Below are 24,542 nucleotides of genomic sequence, written 5' to 3'. Positions count from 1 at the left end.
AAAGTAGGAGCAGGGTGCCCATTAAAAATATGGCTAGATGATGTCAAGGATCTCAGAAAGAGGAGAATCAGAGGATGGAGAAGAAAGAATATATTTAGACTATTACTGTGAAGAACAAAATACAAAAAAGTGTGCAGTGCCAATGTAAAGAAATGAATGCATTGAAATCTACTTCCTGGTTTCTTAGCATCAAAACCTAGAGCGATTTTAAAATTTTAACAAAAATTTAGAATAGATAAATTCCTTAAATTGGTTATTGTATTCAGGCAAAATATCCAATTGCCTGACATTTGTTGCAATGTTCTTATAGGATTAACCCAACTTCATGATTTATGTGGAAATACTTTGTGCTATTGCTTCAAACTTTCGCCTCTCATTTCACTTTGTTTGCCTCTTTCCTTTCTCATTATGACAAGAATTTTGACAATTGAGGATTAATTAGCAAATGTAATTTAATTTTTTATAATAATCTGTGCTCTTTCAGAATCATTGCTATTATGTTTTGAATGTCTCCTTCAGGGACAAGTATACTTATTTTCAGAAAAAAAAAAAAGTAAAATTTTCAGGAAAATAAGAAATCAGCAAAGATAATGATCAAATTTCATTACCACTACATGCTTTTTCAAACATAATGTAATCTAGAAAACAAAGTAAAAAATTTTCTATTATGCTGACTTATTTGAACAATGCTTAAAAACAGTTAAGATTGCATAATAAAATTAGTTTAATCCTTTATCCAAGTGTGAGCAAACAAAGTTTATGCCTGAAAGTATCAGCAGGCAGAAGCATTAGCAGGTCATCTCTACCTATAGGAGTTGCCAAATGGTGTGCCATCCTTTTTTAATAAATTACTCTGGATTTAGAGAAAGATGTTGAAAGTTTATTTTTCACTTGGTTAGAGTATAATAAAATTAGTTTAATCCTTTATCCAAGTGTGAGCAAACAAAGTTTACGCCTGACCTGCTAATGCTTCTGCCTGGTATCTCCACTTGGGCCTGGCTCCCACTGAAGAGACCTCAATAAAGGTCGAAACTAGTCTGGGTAGTAGCCCTTCCCTTAATGCATAACATTAGACATATCCGCAAGGAGATGTGTTTCGTATTATGGGAGATACTGAAATAGGAGTGTTGGTAGCTTGCTCCACCTTTGCAACGAGTTGCCTGGTGTTGTACCACCTTACCCCAGTCCTGAAGATACTTTCAGGCGCAAACTTTGTTTGCTCACACTTGGATAAAGGATTAAACTAATTTTATTATACTCTAACCAAGTGAAGAATAAACTTTGTTAAGATTGCAATAAGAAAGCATAATTTTTTTAAATAAAACTTTCCCATAACATAAATAGAAGTCAAAATATTTGAGAATAAGAAATTATATGGGCTAGCATGAAATGCCAACAACGAATTCTAGGGTTCCATGGATGTGCCTGAATAATAAACGGTGTTAAATAATAAATGAGTTAATGAACTTTTGAGGATCTCCTCTATAATTATATAGAGGAGTTCCTCAATACCAAATTTCATTAAATGTCATCTGACCACATTATTGGAGTACTTTTCAACACATCAAAATACTTTCCAACTTTTACCATTAAAAATGGTCTGAATGAAATGAAAACTTAGATGAAATGACAAATTTTAGTAAGAATCCTAAATGCCAACTTCAGACAGAGATGAGGTTCAGATACAGATTAATGGATGAACAAAAAAAGTGTCATTTGTTTTGTGAACCACATCTAAATAATTTGGACAGATGAAATATTAAATAATGACTGAGATGTCATATTCAAGCAATAGTAATTAGTAAAAGGAAAGAGTGACAAGTATTCAACCGTCAACAAGAACATGAACAATGAATTAAACAAACTAAAAATTTTAGAGCTGAAAATAAAGAATAAAAAGAAATATAAAACCTGTTATATACACGACAGGCCAGTGTTGGCCATTTCATTTTAAAACAGTTTAGGTTGAAGTATGTGGTATTTAAGTTTAACTTTCACTTTGAACTGAAAGATGTAATGTATGATATAAAATCAGTAGTAAAAAAAGAGTGCATACTATTGTTACCATTATTCATCATTTATATTGATCACATGATGAAGAGGAATTGAACTTGATTTAGCAATTTACTTCATAAAGATGATATTATAATAAATCCATCCAGTCTTCAGGAATCTTTACCTAAATTGAATGACTGCTATTAACAAATTTGTTATGGAAATCATCATCATCAAATTCCTACCATGTACCCTCAAGGGCATGTACAGAATATGATAGTACTACATGAAAAAAATTCCATCATTACCAACTTCCTATCTACAATTTTCCTCCAAATCAGTCTGTTACTTGTCAAGACTCCAACATTATCAGATCTTATATTTCTATCGTCTAAGGCACTTTGTACCATATCAATCCACCTATATCTTGGTCTTCCTCTGGGTCGTTTTCCTGCCAACCTGGCAGAGAATATTTGTTTTGCTAATCTTTCCTCGCCTGTTCTGTTTAAGTGACCATACCACCTGAGATTAGCTCTGCTAACATATTCCTGGATGCTGACAATGTCAACTTCTTTCCTAATATCCTCCTTTTTAATATGATATTGCCATTGATGCCATCTGTTCACGCCTCTAATGTTTCTCAGGACTCTCATATCTGCGGTCTCTAGTCTTTGGTCAAGTGTTTTACTTCTGACCCAGCTCTCAGATCCATAAGTTAAAACTGGTTTGAACACTGTCATGTATACAGCTAATTTAGTGTTCTGACTAATTTCTCTCTTATTCCATATGAATTTATTCAATTGACTTCCCACCATAGCAGCTTTGCTGATTCTGTTGTCTATTTCTATATTGAATTTACCATCTTCACTAAAAATCGTGCCTAAGCAGCTGAAATGTTTCACTTGTTCCAAAGGTTCTCCATTCACAACACAGTTGACATTTTCAATGATTCTGCCTATTTTCATTGTCCTTGTCTTCTTATTGCTGACCTTCATACCATATCTATTACAACAGTTATTCAATTTAGTCAGAGAATCTTGCAGACTTGTAGCAGATTTGTTTAGAAGTATAACATCATCTGCATAAAGCAAAGAGCTGACATTAACATCTCCAATTTTGATATCATGTTTAATACCACTTGCCTTCATAATGTGATCCATATAGATAATGAATAACAGAGGGGATAATGTACATCCTTGTCTCACACCAGATTTAACATTAAACCATCTTCCTGTACTTCCTTCAATTCTAACTGCTGACTTACAACTCAAATAAAGACTAAGTATTGCTTGATATAATGCCCCATTGACACCATATAACTGTAGCGTATTGAATAGCTTCTCTCTTGGCGCGTTTTCCAAATCGATAAAACTTAAATACAGATCCTTGTTATATTCCCATGCTTTCTTGACTATTTGTCGTAAAGTGAAGATCTGATCCTGACAGCCTCTATTTGGCCTGAATCCAGCTTGTTCTTCATCCAGCTTTTCTTCCACAATTCTTCTCAATCGTTTCTCAAGTATATTTGCATAGATCTTGCCAGGAACACTTAGTAGGGAAATACCTCTGTAATTCTCACATTCAGTTTTATTTCTCTTTTTATATATGGGTACTATGAGAGCTCTACTCCAATCATCGGGAATTCGTCCCTCCTCTGTCCAGGCTTTCTGAACTATGCAGTGCAGCCACTGAAAGACTTTTGTACCACCATACTTCAGCATTTCTAGTCGAATATCATCTACTCCTGCTGCCTTTCCACATTTCAAGCCTTTGATGGCATTTTCTACTTCAAGTATGGATATGTATTCCTGACTGCATGCCTGGTCAGTGTTTTTTTACCACTGTGCTGTCATCACTGCTTGTTTCATTTAGCAGTTTTTCAAAGTAATTACTCCATACTTCAAGGATATCTTTTTCTTCCATTTTCATGTCACCTTTATCATCTCTAACTCCTTTTACAGCACTCATTTCTCCATTTTTAAGCTTCTTCAACAACCTCCAGAATATTTTGCCACCTTCTTGATATTTATTTTCTATATTCTTGCCAAAGTCCTCCCATGACTTTTGTTTAGCTAGTTTTACACAGTGTTTAGCATTCTTGCATTTGTCTCTGTATTCTCTAAGAGCACAAGCTGACTTATTTGCCAGGAACTTTTGATATGCTTTCTTCTTTTCCTTCATTGCCTCTTTAACTGCCTGTGTCCACCATGGAGTTCTAATTTTTTCTATCAGACAACTTCACCACATGCCTCTCTAGCTGAATCAATCAGGGCTTTCATCAAGGCTTGCCATTGAATCTCCAAGGTTTGATTCCTGTTCTCAAACTCTTTAATTTTTTCTTCAAATAATATTAAAAAAACCACAAACATAGGGAGGAATATGTAAACATCAAGTGCATTCTGAACAGAGAGCCTATAAAACAAGTACCGGGTGATCCAAAAGTCACAGAAAAAAATAAAAATTCAAAAAGTATAGACAGTAGCACAATGCGGTTTTCACAGACATGCACAGAGAGACATGGGATTTTTTTTAATAACGAAAACTTTTATTGCCAGAATAGTTACATTTGTCACCGACAGGTAGCGCTGTAGCGGTCCCGGAGCTGCTACCTGTCTCTATTTAAACCGTGAGGTAAGTAAATTTCAGATGTAGTGAATACTGAAGTTAAACTTTCAGCATTTAACGTTTATTACTGAAGTTAAACGTTCTGCCAAGGTGAGGCATGTTATCATTACGAGATAAAGCACTTTTAGTTAAGCTGTATTATCAGAACTCCGAATGTGCAAGAGAGGCAAGCGCTCCATTGTGTAACATTCATGCAGGATGGATCACCTTCACACATCACAGGTCCTGTCCAGCACCTGTTGCGATCGACATTTGGCGATGGCTGTGTCTTCAGTCGCTCTTTCCTGCACAAATGGTCACCAAGATCTCCGGCCCTTACACCTTGTGACTTTTGGTTATGGGACTACTTGAAGTCGCAGGTGTACAGAGGTCAGCCGATGTCATTGGCCATGTTCAAAGAAGCTATTTGCCATCATGTGATAGGAATTACAGCTGAAACCCTCTTCAATGCTGTGCAGGGTGTCGTGCCACGTCTGACATTCATTCTCATGAATGACAGCCGTCACATTGAATATTTGTAATCCTAGCTACGGTGTGAACTGTGCTACGCCACTGCACAAACTACTGACACAACTGAAGTGCCACTTGTCGGTGGCAAGCGTAACTATTCTGGTAATAAAATTTTTCGTTATTAAAAAAAATCCCATGTCTTTCTGTGCATTTCTGTGAAAATCGCATCGTTCTACTGTCTATACTTTTTGAATTATTGAATTTTTACTTTTTCTGTTACTTTTGGATCACCCTGTATATATTTATCCTGTACACTCCTTAAGGTCATATCATAAATTTGATAGTGAAATATTAAAAACTATATTTATCCAATCATGACGTGTACAGGATATTGTAACAGCATATAATTCAATTTCTATTTTTACTAACTTCTATTAACAATTTTCTTCCTAATTATGTTTTTTTGTCAGATTGCTAATGCCGTGTGATCTTATATTTCATTCTTCTATGGCTCTATTAACTGCATCATACCATCTAGATTTCAATTTTCTCTGAGTCTTTATCTACTATTCTGGAAATGAATACCTATTTTCTAACCATTGCTCTACAATTCTGTTTAAGTGACCACACCACATTAGATATCTCTACTTACACATTCTTGAATACTAACAAAATTAGCAGAGTAAATCAGCTATTCATTCCTCTTATTTTTCTCAGACCTCTCACATCTGTAAGTTAAAACGGATTTGAATACTCTCTTGTATGCTGTGTTTTGGCTAATTTCTCTCTTATTCCATATAAATTTATACAACTGGCTCAACCAAATCACCTTTACTTATTCTGTTATCTGTTTCCATATTCATTTGCCATCCTCACTAAAATTGTGCTAAAACCACTGAAATATTTTATCATTCTATAAGTTCTGCACTGAAAACTACCTCAGCAGATAATGAATAATTACTGATATTTTAATGACAGAACTTTTATGCTATGTGTTTCTTAGTCAGAATTTATATACTGTGGTAATTTCTGTGTTTATTAAACAGTAGTTATATCAAATTGCACAAGAAAATGGGTTTCCCAATTCAATTTTCTAGCAGGTGCTAATAATATGAGGTATGAAGACCAGAGCTGTTTAGGTGTTTAAAATACTTAATGTTGCTTTCCCAGATATTCAACCCTCACAGAAACTCTGAGAAACTATTTGGCATTAGTAAAAAGAATCACAGAAAAGGTGTGCTCTCAAGAAATAATTTTCTTTCTAGTCAAAAGGGAAAGGGGTAGCATCTTTAAAAAAATATTTGAATGTTGATGGTGTCTTAAATACGGAGACTTAGAATTCATTTAATTTGTGAATCATATACTGAAATTTAAGAAATAAACACATATGGACTAACCATCTATGCTAGTATTCATAAGTGCATAAATATATTAACAATCTTGAATTTCATAACATACATATAACAAATAAATTATATAATAAGATACAGTAACAATACAGCAACAAGATCTTAAATAACTTTGTCATATATATTTAATGTAACCAGTTAAAAAAACATTTTTCTTTTGTGTGTGTGTAACCATAACCAAAAGTCAGTGATAGTATTCTGTTAACAATAATGTGAAATTAACAGATCTATAATACTCTGATCATAACTGTAATTGCAACCAAAAAGGAAAAAAGGTGCTTGTCTGACTTCTAATTCCTCAGATCAATCATTCACTAGTTTACTACGTGGTTGTTCTATGTAGGGCATGTATCTCTATACATTGCATTATAATGCAATGAATCTTTTACCACCAAAACATAAGTTACAATAGGGTTCTCCAAATACTATTTGCATAATAGTATATTCTTCAAAAAAAACTTAATTCTCCAAGATAGCATTATTTGAAATAAAATTTCCCATAAGAATGATGCTAAAAACAGATTACATTACAGAATGCCAAAATGGCCTGTGCATCATAAAAAAGGGGGAAAAAATACAAAATAAAGAGTTTATATCTAACAAAAATAGCACTAATAAAAACAATATCCATTCATAAAATTTAGGAGATGCATGTTTAGACTTTATTCTGCCATCAAAAGAAAAACATTTACCAGAATAAAAACTGAAACTTAAAATCCTTAATCCAAAATTTCATGCTGAATATTTTTTCGTTATTGTCATAAGAGCTTCACAGTATAAATACCAGCATCTTGAGAGCACAAATTACAACTGTGGTAAAAGATACGGCACTTGATTAGCATGTTATAGAAACAATTCATGTTGTAACTAAAAAGGAAACATCCTATCAAAGCATCCTTCTAGGGCCCCTGATAAAAAACAAAGTTAATTCAGAGAAGTCAAGCTAAATGTGATCTTAGAATGATCATATTCAGCTTGATTTCACCCAGTTCTTTGGCAAATTAATGCAGCCATACTTATTAAGGCTAGAGAAGTTTTCATAACTGATTGCAATTCTTAAAATACTCTCTGACATAACTTTTATGCTGCAAACAGATGTTGCTAAGTCTGACAGACTATTTTTAGAAGATAGCTTTTCAGAGTTAACAAAGAGCCAAGTCAAAGTTAGCTGTTTGCTTTATGCAGATGAGGTTGTACTCCTAAGTACATCCAATGCAAGGATTCCCCAACAAATTCAGCACGAAAATCAGAAGAAAAAAAACAAAAAACTATGAAAATATGCAGGAATATAGAAAATTTCAGTTGCATTCTCAATGAGAACTTATAGAACAACCAAAACATTTCAGCTATTTAGGCATAGTTTTTTTTTAGTGAAGATGGCAAATTAAATTTAGAAATAGACAACAGAATAAGCAAAGCTGGTATGGTGGGGAGCCAGCTGAGTAAATGTATATGGAATAAGAGAGAAATTAGCCAAAACACTCAACTAGCAGTATACAAGATGGCATTCAAACCGGTTTTAAGTTATGGATCCAAGATTTATTTGGGTTAGAAATAAAGCACTTAATCAAAGAGGCCACAGAGTTCTGAGAAAGATTAGGAGAGTGAAGAGATGGCATCAGTGGCAGAATCATTAAAAATTAAAATAGTAGGAAGGAACTTGACACTGTTAACATTCAAGAATGCATGTGCAGGGCTATCACACTTAAATAGAATGGGAGAGGAAAAGTTAGAAAAACAGTGTTTGATGCCAAAATTGATTGTTTCAGTTAGACGATTAAAGAAAGTTAAAGACGTTAGACGATTGTAGCTTAGACAATTAAAATGTTAGATATGACAATATTGGAGTGCTGACAAGTAATATACTAATTTATAGGAAAGCTACTGATAAGAGACTACTTATAATTAAACATTTTTTAACAAGAGATTACTTAGATCAGCTGAAATTGTATGGGCTGAGGAAATTTTAAGGAGAAAGGGTATCCCAAAAAAAGTTAAAGATAATTCCAGCATTAATCGGCACTAATCAAAACTATTCTATTTATCAATGAAAGACTCGATTTTATTTTTGAAATTTTACAATGCCATGTGTAAAGATATTTATGATTATATCATACCTCAACATCACTACTTGTATCAGAATAATTTCCTGTGTTGCTAGAAAATGATTCCACTTCATATTCAAGAGAAAATGAATCTTCTTCGATCCCATCTTCATCTAAAAACCACAAGTCATCACTGGAGTCCTTCACAAAAGCTGTTTCGTAGCCCTAAAAGAGCAAAGCACATTTCATAAAAATCATAAATTTCACACCCTTCAAAACCATGAAAAACACTAAGTGACCATTTATTGGATTGGATGCACCTATAATTACAGCAAATCCTTTACTTCTTTAAACAACCTAAACTAAGTGGGAACAGATTTCAAGATATGTAGTGATGAAAGCAATGTCCCAATGCATATCACCTCCTGCAGTTCTGTAGGAGGTAATGAGTAGTGATTATCCATCTGACAGATACTCAGTTTGGTTCATATCTGGCAGCTGAGCAGGTTATATCAGTCAGGAATGGTTCCATTCCTGACTGGTAGCATTCAGATGTCACCCCATCCTGATACAGTGCTCTGTATCAGAAGACCTAATGTATGCCAAGGAACCACTCCTTCATACTATCAGCTGGAATGATGGGCTCACAAATTTATGCTGCCATTGCCATACCTTAGTCATCAATGTAAAACAAATGGAACCAGAGTTTGAAGATGAGACAACTTTTTCTACTCCTCCACATGGTCTTTCTGTCAACTGTATCCACAATACTTGTTCTTAGCTATCAAGGGTGGAACTTGGTAAAGGTTGTCTGCTGTTATAAAAGTCTAATACATGGTTTCTCATGTGCTTTTGTTGACTACTATCGTGTTGCACTGCCATGCAACCAAATACCTCTTCTTTTGTCACTTTCAATTGGCCTTTCCCCAACTTGGTGTCTCAAGCCACAAGACTACTATTTGATGTTTTCTGATTCTCTCCGTACATTGTAGACAATGCTGTCCATAAATCCTAACAGGAAGGCAATTTCTGTTCTATGATCTAGCATATTTGACACTATTATGCACTCACAGCTTTATATAAGATGGAATGGACATATTCTTTGAACAAAGCAAAAGGGGGAGCGGCCTAATACAGTGTACCTAATAAAGTGGCTAATCAATTTGTTTGTTTTTGGGTTTATTGGCACAAGGATACCTATGGTCATACTGTATCAAAAGCATGTGTAATAAATAAGGGACTTATATAGGTCTAAAAACTATATATAATAGTGAAATAACAAAATTCATAAATGAAACATTTCTTAGAATGTATACTATTTAATAAATAAGACAACATAAAAAGTGTAGAAAAACAAATGTAAAAATATAAAACAGATATGTAAAAAGTATTAAAAATATTAAAATTCATAAAATGTACATAAATCTGAGGTTTTCAAAAACATTTACAATAACTAAAAAATATATACATTGTACTTATAAGGTGTTTACCACCTTTTCAGAGTACTGTTCTTTACAAGCAATACTCTGAAAACTTAAAAAACCAGGTTGACAGTCAATTAGTCTGATGAAATCTGCCTACGTGTGTAGGTCACAGACAGATTATAGGAGCTGAAATAATGACTGTGCTCACTGATGAAATGAGGACAGTTGATTAAACATGAGCAGATAGTCACACATATGCATGTCATCGCCCCTCAAAAGGAAGGAGTGGGTAAGATGACAATGATCTATGCAGAGCCAAAAAAGAATAACTTCCTCTGTTCAAACCTTGCACACACACACACACACACTAGACTGCCAAAATTTAATTTCAGGCTTAATTTCGTAGAGCTTATTACTGTTCTCTCTCTGTTCCGTAAGTCTATATCCACCATATCATTTATACTAAGGTATTTCATTTGACCACTTAATTCGCATTTAATATTTAAATTTCTAGTCATCCATGGTACTTCAGAGACAGAGGAGGGGTATAATCGATGTGCAAGAGGTGTACTGATTAATCCAGAAAAAAACAGTTGGTTCCAGATCTGGCATGGATCTGGAACAAAGGGTGTCAGAAAATTGGTGGCATACCTGTATTCTAAACTGTAACTGAAAAAAAAAAAAAAAAAAAAAAAAAAAAAAAAAAAAAAAAAAAAAAGCTCTATCGTGGCACAATCTAGAGACAAATAAAAAGAAGTTTGACAAGATATGGCCCTGATGTGACTGTCTCTGAAATTGTTAGTAAATTAATGTATCCATATTAACGAGTTTAGGGGAATATTTCATAAATGATGCAGATTCAAAAACAGTTTTCCAGATTTGCAGTGAAATGTACTGTAGTCTTTCATTTAATCCTGTATAATGGGATATCCACAGCATGGTCTGCCAATCCTGACTTTCCATACAAGTGATCATGAATGTAGCTTTTATGTTCTTCAAGGTAGATGTTAATAGATCTACTGATCTATCCAAAAGTCAGCAAAGTTACAACCACATGGACTTTACTACTTCAAGATGTGTAAGTGGATAAAGCTTGTCTTTAGGAGAATGAAGGTTGCCAGGTTGATGTGTGGTTTGAAAGTGGCATGAAGATCATATTTATAAATAAAAAAATAAAAAAAAAATTTAGCCATCTTTTCAGATGTATTCCAGATATAGGGATGTGAAGGGATTTGTTTTGTCTATTTTATTTTTATAAGGGTTTAACCAAGAGATAAAAGATGTATCAAACAATTGAGTTCTGTAATAGGAGCTGTGTCATTAGAACAAGTAGCTCTGACTATGCATAAGTATTTTGAGGATGCCATATGACTAAGAATGGCATGACTACTTATGTACCTTCAGTGTATGTGAAAGTTTCCTATAAACATAAAGTTAATGAACCATTTAGAAGATGTGTGACTAACTAGTTGCCTAAGATAGAGGGACAGATGTTAAGTTTCTTTTTTTTTCTATTGTGAAGGATATTTTTAGATGATGTCATTTTAAATACACTTAGAAGTACATGGTCTTGGCCTTGCATGTGACACAGCAATCTATCATAACATGAGAGCCTCTGCTACTAATGGCTCACACAAAAAGTTAAACAAGTTTAAGCACGGTTAGTAGTTGGAAGGGGGGTCAATCGTTCGATGCTGTTGGCATGCTCTTCCTCGATGAGTCTTTGGACTCTCTGGAGGCATAATAATAATAATCACCCAAAGAAGGCCAATCTCCTGGATGTGTAATTTTTTTAAGCTGGACCTTGCCTTACCAAATCAGAGAACTTCTTTTCTGACAATATCTTCAACTTTTATTGGTTACTGGAAATCTGCAATCCCTTCACTAAGCCTTCTAAAATTTATTTGAATGATGGAATTGGTGAATGAATGTTGATAAAGATAATTTTTGTATTTGTGGCATGATTATTAATACAAACAGTTTTGTTTTTATCATATTAAATTCCTTTGTCATTGTCCTTGGTAATTTGCAGCATTTTGTATAAGTATCGTATTACTAAAAATAAAAAAAACACAAGACTTGTGTTAAATAACGTGATCTTTAATGGTAAAATTTTCACATTAATGTCAAAGGCATCTTAATTACAAAAATGGAGTAGCAAAATATACAAATAACAGGAAGATACTGAAAAAGTGCTACCTTAATTACAGCAAGGTAATAAAACAGTCAACAGTCCTAATGATCTGTATGTATATTAAAAACATAATTAAATAAACAAATTAGGAATGGCTAGCAGATTGGAAAAGTACTGCTTTGATTTAAAAACTAAAATAAAAATGCAGACCATTATATCTATTTAAAACATGTTTCATCCCACCCTCCTTTTATTTTCACATTTTTTTATGCAACTCACTCAAAAAAGTTATAAACTTATAATACCTTAGTACCATAAGTGAACTAAGTTTTTTTTTTAAATGTTTATCAATTTCTTTAATTTTTTTTTTTTAACATAATCTGGAAACTGAGTTATATCAATGAAGGATACCTGTACACATGTAGATACAAGAATATAAAATAAAACTATTTTGATAGATATTTTGATCTGAGGTCATCTTCAGTGTTAAGCCAGTTCAAAAATCAAAGTAGAACAAATTTTTTTATTTATTTTACTGATTTATTTATTTTTAATGTTGAGCCAATATGTGAGAGGTTGGTTGAGCAACCTAGTACTGTGTATGGGTAGAGGGTTGGGAAATGAGAAACTTTTTACATCAGATTTAAAAGACTGTATATTGTATTCCTTGAAGGGGAAGGACTGTTCTACAATACAGCAGTAGCAGTGATGACGGAGGTAAAAGAAACTTGATCTGTAGGTTTGGAGTTATACTGAAAAGTACAACTTCTCAGTTATATTGAAAGAGATGTTGGGCGGAAGTTGCCCGTATTCCATTGGATTCAGTAGAGAAAGAGGAATTATATATGCTATTTCATACGAACATTTATCATTGAAATATTCATAAAAGATGCATATTTCAGAAACCAAATGCCTGTGTGAAAGTGGGTGGAATGATTGGTAAAAGATAGGTTATTGATCAATCTGATTGTCCTTTTCTGTAGTGAGTCAAGTATTTTAGGGAGCTCCTAGGGATCCCATTCTAAAATGTGAACAGTAGCCAGCAGATTTGTGATTTGTAAAAAGCTTGAGTGAAAGAGAAATCATAATTTTTGGAAGCTGAGGTGGCAATGGTTGTGATGTGTTTATGCCAGGGCGATTCCAAGAAAAATCTAATCTTGGTTAGAGATTTGAGTGTTGTCAAAGTTAATACTGGAAGAAAATGGTTCTTTCTGGGAAATGAGACAGAACTGGGTTTTGCTATAACTGAAATTGACAACATTATCTGAAGTCCATTGGAGGACTGCTTGGAGGGATCAATGTTCTGTAAGTTGAGATGATCTGTTTAGTGTAAGGTTTGTCAAATGAAATAAAAGGCGTGCAATGTGCAACCCTAAACACAGTTGCAGTCATCTGCAAAATTGTATTGGGCTGGTGGTCAAACAAAGTAGGTCATTAATATACAGAAGGAAGAGGACTGGTGAGAGACCAGAACCTTGTGAAATGAGTAATGAGAGGATAAGGAACCATCCACTATCACATACACAAAGTAAAAGTGTTCAGTCAGAAATCTGGCAACCCAATTGCAGAAGTCGTGAAACAGACCAAAAAATGATGGGGGTTTACCTGACCTGGTCAAAAGCTTTGAGATATCAAGTGCAAGCAAATTTCAAGTATCACTTGAGATTCACTAAACTTCTACACAGTGTTTGTCCAGAAATGGATGGCATATGTGTGAGTAGATCTGTTGAATGGTAGCAGTAGAATCCTACTGGTGGTCATTTATTAGCTGGGCGCCTTCGAGGTAGTGCAGGAAATGAATATTGATAGCTCTCCATTACTTTAGAGAGGACTGAAGTGAGAGGGATTGGGCAATAGTTTGATGGTAGTGACTTGCCTCTTCTCAGGAATGAGTTGAACACAGGCCAATGTTGGGAGTTGCCAGGCTATGGAGTAGATTTCAGTGGAGTAAGAATGCATAAACAGGTGACACAGGACAGAAGTCAGTTTTGGTGCAGAAACCTTCAGGACAATTGGAGGAACACCACCAAAGCCAGGAGACTTTAGTGTCTCCTGGCTCTGGAGACAATATTCTTTTGATTTCTTTCTGGCAAAAGGACAAAGGAAGCATTGATTAGCATGCATCTGGAATGGCTTATTGGGTGAGGATTTACCATCATCAGTTATGCTTGCATAGGAAGAAGTATGAAGCCAGGAGATTGGCTTTTTCTGTGAGTGATAATACAATGGAGTCATCTGGGTTAAGCAGGGATAGGAGCAGTCTTTCACCAATTGCTTTGGTGAAAGACTAAAAGATTTGGCTGCCAATTTAACAAGATTCAAGTTTCTTGCTTTTTTTTTTTTTTTTTTTTTTTTTTTTTTTTTTTTTTTAGCTCTTTCGAAATCTGTTTTGGAAGCATTGATAGTTTTGTTGCAGCTGTTTCAAACTTGAGTATAAGCACTAAAGGAAAATGCAGTTCTTGATAAAGTTTGTGGTATGCTCAATTTTTTGCTTATACAGCCTTGGCACACCACACATTTTGGAAAACCAAGGCATAGATAAAGGACCGCCAGTTCCAAGTAGTGTGCGGAACGTATCTTTCCATAAACAGGTGACATAGGACAGGAGCCAGTTTTGGTACAGAAACCTTAAGGACAATTGGAGGAATGTCATCAGAACATGTTAAATTTAGTTGAAATATCCTGTTTGAATATTTTCAAACTATTTTTTCAACCACCTGGAAGATACCTTGTTCTCATCCATTCATTCCAAACCGTCTTTGGTTTCATTATGTCACTGATGTTTTTGCTGTTTGGCCTCATTCTGAAAATGAATTTGCCACTTTCCTACATTGGATCAATAGCCTTCAATTCAATTCACCATGGAAAGATAAAATGCTGATAGTTTACAATTCTTGAACAACCTCTGGTACTTTGTCAACCAGTTACTGTTATATACATTCAAAGTCTACTTATCATATCTCCAAGAAAAAATTGGTATTATCTGGTCATTAATTTATTGAGAGAATAATGTGTGATCCTATTTCTCAGACTTATAACAAGTACTTCTCACTATCAAATGTTAATGGAATTAAATGGTTACAGTCCTCATCAAATCCAACAGATAATTGATTCCTATGTTCCAACCTAAAGATTCTTCAGACAGCAGGGTTCCAATCCCTTGTATCTCTGAACCTATTGGTAGAATTCTGAAGCAATATTACCTTAATCCCAAATATTTTCTTATCGACAGAATTCTCATTTCTTATCTACAAAAAAAAAAACTGTTGCCTCTACCTTTAGCTGATGTTCATCAGATCCACTGTGACTGTAATTTGACATACTTTGGGTAAGACAGGCCATTCTGTGGAAAACAGAATTAACATCAATAATACACTGAATACATGAAACCTCAAAAATTGGTCATAATATTGACACTAAACACAATATCCTGTGGGATGAAGCTTGTTTTCTTCATAGAAGCAGTTTTAAATATGAACTGCCTTTTCAAAGAAAGTTGTGAACCCTTTTACATTAGCCTAATCTGAATCAGAATGATTGTCTCTATCTGCCAAAAGTTTTGAGAAATTCTCATTTTAAGTAAACCTTGAAAATAGTTTTAATATTAATTATTAATATTATATTAATTCCTGGCATGTGCAGCCAGTTTTAACTGGTAAATCAAGTGCTATATGTACCTTGCATTCCTGTTCTTTGATTTGTTTGTTTCTACTTCTATTAAAGTTTATTACTATGGTTATCATGTAGTTTTGATGTTTTATAGCCACATAGAAACTAAAGTTATTAGAATGCTTATGAGGACATTGGAGAGTTCCTTCACTTGGTGGAACAGCGGGAAGGAGCGATGACAAGGGGCCATCCCTGGAAGTTACGAAAGGAGACTGTGCGCAAGAGGGTGAGGAATGGTTTCTTTGCATAAAGGGTGGTTGAACCTTGGAATGCATTGCCTGAGAGAGTGGTTAGAGTGGTAACGGATGGGTTCAAGGAGTGGTATGATAAATTCTGTATTTCCTAAAAATGACCTCCCATGATGAGTATTTTGACTCCATGGAGGCCTGGATAATAATATCACCTTCAGAATTGGAGCGACACTATTTAAAGGATGTCAATTCTGCACAGAAGCCCATATATTCACCTTTTATTATGCATTCATTTCATTTGCCTGGTTGATGTTAAGAACTATTTGTTCTTTTTCAATCACAGACTATGGAAAAAAACCTTAAAAGAGCCACAACCCACAGTTAAATATGCAATAACAATCCTATGTCAAAGTTATTTTTGCTTTTTATCAAAGAAAAGCTTGAAAGTCTTCATCATCAAATTCCTGACATGTGCCCTCAGGGGATGAACAGGATAATTATGTTAATACTATATGAAAAAGTTACTATTACTAACTATGAGTAATAGTTAGTAATAGTTAATATCTAAGTAATAGTAATAGCTAACAATTACTAACTTTTGATGAACAGTTTTCATCCAAATTTATTATCTGTCAAAACTCCAACATCATTAGATCTTATAATTCGGTTTTTAGACACTTTATTGCATCAAACCATCTACATCTTAGTTTTTCCTCTGGATCTTTTTCTGCCAACCTGGCAAAGAACACTTGTTTTGCTAATCTTTCCTCTTCCAATCTGTTTAAGTGACTATACCACCTGAAATTAGCAATGATAGTATGTTCCTGAATGCTAACAATGATGAGTTCTTTAATAATATTCTCATTTTTAAAATTATACCACCACTGATGCTAATCTGTTCACTTCACTCATCTTTCTCAGAACTCTCGCACCAGTGATTTCCTGTCTTTGATTAAGTGTTGTCTAATCCAGCTCTCAGATCCATAAGTTAAAATTGGTTTGAACAATGTCTTGTATACAGCTAATTTAGTGCTTTGACTAATTTCTCTCTTATTCCATATAAATTTATTCAATTGACTCCCTACCATACCAGCTTTGTTGATTCTGTTGTCTATTTCTATATTTAATTTGCCATCTTCAATAAAAATTGTGCCTTAATAGCTGAAATGTTTTACTTGTTCTATAGGCTCTCCATTCAAAATACAGTTGATGTTTTCATTGGTGTTTACCTGTTTTCATTGTCTTTGTCTTTTTATTGCTGATTTTCATACCATATTTATGACAACAGTTATTCAGTTTACTCAGGGAATCTCACAAACTTGTAACGGATTTATTCAGAATTATAACATCATCTGCATAAAGCAAAAAACTAAGATTAACATCACCAATTTTGTTATCAGATTTAATACCAATTTCCTTCAGAATGTGATCCCTATAGATAATGAATAACAGTGGAGATAATATGCATCCTTGTCTTACACCTGATTTTACCTCAAACCATCTTCCCCTACTTCTGTCATGTCTGACTGCTGACTTAGAGCTTATGTTATTATAGAGACTATGTTACACCATATAGCATTTTGAAGAGCACCTTGTCATATGCCTTTTCCAGATATTAAAAATTATCAGAACCTAACACACACACACACACACACACACACACACACACACACACACACACACACACACACACACACACACACACACACACACACACAATCTACCAATAATTGTCCAGCTACCACTATTATTTGAAGTTATGGAACATTTCATGTTTGTTCATAACATAAAAAACAATATATAGATAGAAGGAAGCAGTATTTCATTATAGCAATTGAATACAAGTGGTATGGCAACACGACATGAAATCAGTGACTTAAAGAGAGGTGTCGTTGCGGGCTGTCACATGGTGGCATGTCCATATGTACCACTGCTGCTAACTGGAGCATCGAGAATCAGCAGTTGGTGATGTGATGAACAAATGGAGATATTTTGGCATCACTAGTGCAGGAAAACACCAATGACGGTTGCTGAAAATGACTAACAGGGAGAGGAGAGTATTAAAATGGTGGCACACAAAAACCGGCTACGTCTGTATCAGTTGTAGCCGTGATGGATGGGTTCCAGAGCCAGTAACACCATGATGAGCACTAATACTGTATGAAAAGAACTCCATTTACTGGGTTTTCATGGAAGAGCAGCAGCAAACAAAGCGAACATCACAACAACGAACAAGGCAGCTCGTCTGTGCAAAGAGCATGTGAACTGGACCAGTTGAAAACGTATACTCTGGAGAGATGAATCAAGGTTCACTTGTTAGAAGTCTGATGGAAGGGTGTGAGTGTGGAGGCAGCCTGGTGAATGCTATAAAGCTGCAGTTGTTATGGAATGGTATGAAGAGATGGCTGTTAAACGACTACCTAGGCCTGCACAGAGTTCTGACCTCAACTCCACTGAACACCTGTGGAATGAATTGGAGAGGCGACTGATTTCCAGAGCAGCATGTCCTCGATCTGTTGCTTAACTCAGTGCTGCTTTGATGGAGGAATGGAGATAATTTCCATCTAATGTCTGCACAAAAGCCTCTCTCAAAAGGTGCAAGAGGTGATCAAAGCCAAAGGTGGACATGTCTGCTTGCTGGTATTAATTGTAAAGTAGATAGCAGTGGCATTGCATGCCCATTTCGGTTGGGTGTGTTGTCATGTGGGTTATGCAATGCATGCTACAAATTTCACGTCAATTTGAATATACGCGTGCGTCAGGAGAAAAAATTTTCTGGGGGGAGAGCAAAGCTTGGAGAAATAAATACATTAATAAATTTTTATAATTATTGATTTAATTAAATAATTACACTGATTGATTCAGCCAGAGAGGCATGTGGTGAGGTTGTCTGCAAGGATAGAAAAATCAGAACTCCATGGTGGACACAAAGTTTAAGAGGCAGTAAACGAAAAGAAGAAATCATATCAAAAGTTCCTGGCAAATAAGTTACCCTGTGCTCTTAGAGAATACAGAGACAAATGCAAGAATGCTAAACACTGTGTAAAACTAGCTAAACAAAAGTCATGGGAGGACTTTGGCAAGAACATAGAAAATAAATATCAAGAAGGTGGTAAGATATTCTGGAGGTTGTTGAAGAAGCTTAGAAATGGAGGAAAGGGTGTTGTAAAAGGAGTTAGAGATGATAAAGGTGACATGAAAACGGGAGAAAAAGATATCCTAGAAGTATGGAGTAATTACTTCGAAAAATTGCTAAATGAAACAAGCAGTGATAGCACAGTGGTAAAAACAACTCAACAGGCATATGGTCAGGAATACATATCCACACTTGAAGGCCAGAAATGCTGAAGTATGGTGGTATAAAAGTCTTACAGTGGCTGTGCATTCCCGATGATTGGGGTAGAGCTCTCATAGTACCCATATATAAAAAGGGAAATAAAACTGAATGTGAGAATTCATTTCATAATTCATAATTTCATTACTGAATGTTCCTGGTAAGATATATGCAAGTATACATGAGAAACGGTTGAGAAGAATTGTGGAAGAAAAGCTAGATTCAGGCCAAATAGAGGCTGTCAGGATCAGATGTTCACTTTACGACAATTAGTTGAGAAAGCATGGGAATATAACAAAGATCTGTATTTAAGCATTTGTCGATCTGGAAAAGGCATATGACAATGTGCCAAGAGAGAAGCTATTCAATACGCTACAGTTATATGGTGTCAATTGGGCATTATATCAAACAATACTTAGTCTTTATTTGAGTTGTAAGTCAGCAGTTAGAATTGAAAGACATACAGGAAGATGGTTTAATGTTAAATCTGGTGTGAGACAAGGATGTACATTATTCCTTCTGTTATTCATTATCTATATGGATCACATTATGAAGGCAAGTGGTATTAAACATGATATCAAAATTGGAGATGTTAATGTCAGCTCTTTGCTTTATGCAGACGATGTTATACTTCTAAATTAATCTGCTACAAGATTCCCTGACTAAATTGAATAACTATTGTAATAGATATGGTATCAAGCTCAGCAATAAAAAGATAAAAACAATGAAAATAGGCAGAATCATTGGAAATGTCAACTGCGTTTTGAACAGGGAACCTGTGGAACAAGTGAAAAATTTCAGCTACTTAGGCACGATTTTTAGTGAAGATGGTAAATTAAATATAGAAATAGACAACAGAATCAACAAAGCTGCTATGGTAGGAAGTCAACTGAATAAATTCATATGGAATAAGAAAGAAATTAGTCGGAACACTAAATTAGCTGTATACAAGACAGTGTTCAAACCAGTTTTAACTTATGGATCTGAGAGCTGGGTCAGAAGTAAAACACTTAACCAAAGACTAGAGAACACAGATATGAGAATCCTGAGAAAGATTATAGGTGTGAACAGATGGCATCAATGGCAATATCATATTAAAAACAAGGATATTAGGAAAGAACTTGACGTTGTCAGCATCCAGGAATGCGTTAGCAGAGCTAATCTCAGGTGGTATGGCCACTTAAACAGAATTGGCAAGGATAGATTAGCAAAACAAGTGTTCTCTGCCAGGTTGGCAGGAAAACGACCCAGAGGAAGACCAAGATATAGGTGGATTGATACGGTACAAAGTGCCTTAGATGATAGAAATATAAGATCTGATAATGTTGGAGTCTTGACAAGTAACAGACTGATTTGGAGGAAAATTGTAGATAGGAATTTAGTAATGATGTAAATTTTTCATGTAGCATTATCATATCCTGTACACCCCTTGAGGGTACATGGCAGGAATTTCATGATGATGATATTTGGTAATTGGCCAAATCATGATTGGATACATCCTAGAAACAAACGCTTCTTAAAGAAGCTGCTCTTACATGATTTAGAATTGTCAGGTTTAAATTTTATCTTATGTGTGTGTTCAAAGATTAGAAGTGTGAGACCAAACCCATAATATAACAGCTGCCAGTATTTAAAATGAAAAGGTTTATTGAAAAAAAAATGATTGGATGTAAAGTTTTCTATATGAGATACACAAGTTCATTGTGACTGAACTTATGTACCCCCACCTAGCTAGAATGTTTCTCAAAGTATTATTATTAAGAGAGACCTCAGGGAGTCAGGAACTCATCGAGGGAGGCCACATACTATGTGCACCAACTTTCATACTATTTTGGATTTTGCTAAGGCTTTTGACAGAATATAGCATGGTAGACCACTGCATAAATTGGAGAATAATCCCCTATCTTTCTTCTGATATCAGTTTGTGAAAAGTTTCTTGAATTCATTCACACTGCTTGCACTCACAACATTCAATGGCAATCTATTCCAATCATGCATGATCCTATGAAGAAAAATCTAGCCCTCACTGCTTCTTAGCAGCATTCATTCTCAGCTTCCAAGAATGCTCTCAGTTCTTTCTCCACACCTGATAAATTGAAAAATTCCATCAACTGAAATCCTGTATGACTCTTTCAGAAGTTTATAAGTCTCAGTCATATCACCCCCTCTTTCTCCTGTTTGCTAGTATCTGCAGTCTGCAAATTCTCAATCTGTCATCATAATCAGTATTCCACAATCATGATATCATTTTTAACACTATCCTTTGCACTTTCTCCACTATACCAGAATCACCACGTAAACCAGGAGAACAGACCTGCACACAAGTGAGGTTACATCAAGGCCTTGTAAAGAGGCAAAATGACATCATTATCTTTACAAGTGAACGTTTGTTTCAACATTGCAATTATCTAAGTTGTATTTGCAATCTTTGCTACATGGACCCTGAACTTCAACTTCCTATCTACTAACACCCCCAAGATCCCTAGCCTCATCAGTTTCTTCTATCATAATTCCACCAATATAATGACATTGGATATCTAATCATGCCAAAGTGAATGACTTTAGATTTACTGACACTGAACTGACATCCATTTTCCCATGCCCAGAATTCCATCCTATTCAAATCATTCTGAAAGAACTGCATATCAGCAGCATTCCTGATTACCCTACCTATTATTACATCTCATCAGTAAGTAACTGTATTTCGCCCAATATCATTAATGTACAGATTGAATAACAATAGACCAAGCACTGATCCTTATGATACACCACTGGTTACCTTAAATCTGGCAGACTCACATTCCCCGTTTAAAGTTTCTGATATGTCAGTCAGCCAACCTTTAATCCATGCTAATATTCTATAATACAAACTCGTATTCTCCATTTTATGCAATAGTCTACCATGCTATATTCTGTCAAAAGCCTTAGCAAAATCCAAAAGTATCATGTTATATCCATTCCCTATGTCTAGTTCAATGGTAACATTGTTATAGAATGTGAGCAAGTTGCTAAACACATAACCTTCACTTAGTAAACTTATGTTGCTCATTGCAAAGTAGAGATTCACTGTCAACCCATTTCTGAATGAGAACCCTAATCAATTTTTCCAAAATCTTCACCACCACTACTGAGGTATTAATTGGTCGATAGTTAGATACATCAGTCATTCCATTACCCTTCTTCTGCAATGGAATTACCATACATTCATTATATTCCTGCAGAATCTTCTCTGTTCTGAAAATCATATTAAAGAGCCTGGTCAAAGGAATAGCCACTTCAGCTGAACACTCTTTTAGCATATGTGCTGATATCTCATCAGTCCCTATTGCTGAATTGTTATTCAGTTTGTGCAACATCTCTAATACCTCATCCTCATACACCTGAGTTTCTTCATTCAGTGAAGAGGTAGCAGTGAGCTCAATGTTGCATACACCAAGTTGATAGCTTTTAACAAAATGGGCACATTAGTTGAACAACTTCTTCTGCATCTGTTACCCTCCTGCTGTTACCATTCTTTCTTTTACTTCCAGCATATCGATAGAATTGTTGTGGGTTGGCTTTAGCACACAGAGCCAGTTTCTTTTCATACTCAGATTTTACTTTCCGTACAACAGTCGTGACTATTCTTACCTACTGCTTGTAACGTTCATAACGGATGTCATCCTTATGCGCATGGAATTCCTCCCACATCATCCTTTTCTTACAAATCTCTTGCTAAATAAGATTACATATTCCTTTGACTGCTACCTATTCATTCTTTGAACTCTCAGGACACATTCTGATATTGCATCATTTAAGTATTATTTAAATGCTTCCAATGCACTGTCGATATTCTTCTCATCCCATTCCACTGAACTCAGTATACTCCTAGTTGGTCATCATTTCCTGCTATGTGGTTCAGCATGTAACTTTTTCTGAATGGAACATTCATAAACGTAGTCACTTCCCAAGTGAGTACCACATGATCATTGTCACCAACTGGAGGGAAAATAGTTATGTCTTTAACTGAAACGCTCTCTGACACTATAATCAAATCCAACACTCTTTGACCTTGAGTTCCTTCTGTCACATGCTGGTTGAGGAAGTTGTCCCACAACAGCTCAAATTCATTCAGGACATCATCCCTATGTACATGGTATTCCCAAGTGAGTGCCGCATGATCACTGACACCAACTGGAGGAAGAATAGTTACGTCTTTAACTGAAATGCCCTCTGACACGTATAACCAAATCTAACACTCTTTGACCTTGAGTTCCTTCTGTCACATGCTGCTTGAAGAAGTTGTCCTGCAACAGCCCAATAAATGCATTTTCATTCTTCTCAAGAGATTCTACTGCTACCCAATCAATATTTGGATAAATAAATTCTCCCATTATGATTACTCTTTGTGCTCATATTTCCTATTTGGTGATGCAGTTCTTCATCACTAGAAACTGATCTACGAGGTCTGTAACAACACCTCGCTATGTAATTGATCTTGTTAGATTCCACCTCACACCAGATGGCTTCACACTCACTGCCAAATACTGTTAGTAGTAGTAGTACTACAATCATAGATCTTAACTCTAACTGAATTCAATTCATCCAATATCATTAGCAGCATGCCCCTCCTCGCCTATCCTTCCTAAAAATACTGTACCCTTTACACTCGATACCAATTAGTACATCTGATTCTGATAGCCAGGTCTCACTAATGCCTAAAATCTGAGATCCCAACATACTGACCTAGGAAACAAACTACCTCTTTGTCTCTGTTTCCTTTTTTCCTTTGTTACTATGGAAAGGCATAATTTTACAAATATAGCTAAAAAGCAGCATTGTTTATTGTTTTCTCTCTACAGACTTAGCACCTTTGTTATTTCTTAATATCAGACTTCTATGGAGTCAAAAGACTCTATGGTAGGTCCACACACTCATGCAAAGAAGATTTTCAAAAATACTCCCTTAAACCCATTCATAGTGTCTGCACTCTATGAATGGGTAATGAGAGTCAGGTAATGCACACATTACTTGACTCTCAAGCAATGTGTGCTCATGAAACACTCTCCACATAAAGAACCTGCTTCTCACACCCTTCTTATATAGCTTCCAGGGATTGCCTCTTATTCTAGTGTTGTTTCTCTCTACTGAATAAAAAAATCACTCCATACTAATTTGGTAATAACCCCTAACCAACTTATATATCTCAGTCTCTCTCCCCTTCTATTCACAAGGCTATGCAAGTTGCATTCTCTCAATCTGTCCTCATATCCTACATTCTATATAC

General features: G+C 35.1%; 1 protein-coding gene across 7 annotated transcripts in view; it reads right to left on the bottom strand.

The window, feature by feature from the left end:
* The window catches only part of LOC150102764 (E3 ubiquitin-protein ligase Mdm2-like), a 249,783-nt gene that overhangs the window by 52,659 nt on the left and 172,582 nt on the right, over nucleotides 1–24,542 (bottom strand). For all 7 annotated transcript variants that reach the window (XM_090399576.1, XM_090399579.1, XM_090399581.1 and 4 more), the window contains one exon: nucleotides 8,597–8,749. In XM_090399576.1, the coding sequence (XP_090255702.1) occupies nucleotides 8,597–8,749 (153 nt within the window). The remainder of the gene's footprint in view (nucleotides 1–8,596; nucleotides 8,750–24,542) is intronic.

This window comes from Typopeltis vanoorti, chromosome 10 (assembly GCF_054136105.1).
Source record: "Typopeltis vanoorti isolate ZY-2024b chromosome 10, IOZ_Tvanoo_1.0, whole genome shotgun sequence".
Classification (NCBI taxonomy): Eukaryota; Metazoa; Arthropoda; class Arachnida; order Uropygi; family Thelyphonidae; genus Typopeltis; species Typopeltis vanoorti.
Note: the sequence above shows the minus strand (reverse complement) of the source record. Positions and strands in the feature narration are given on the sequence as shown.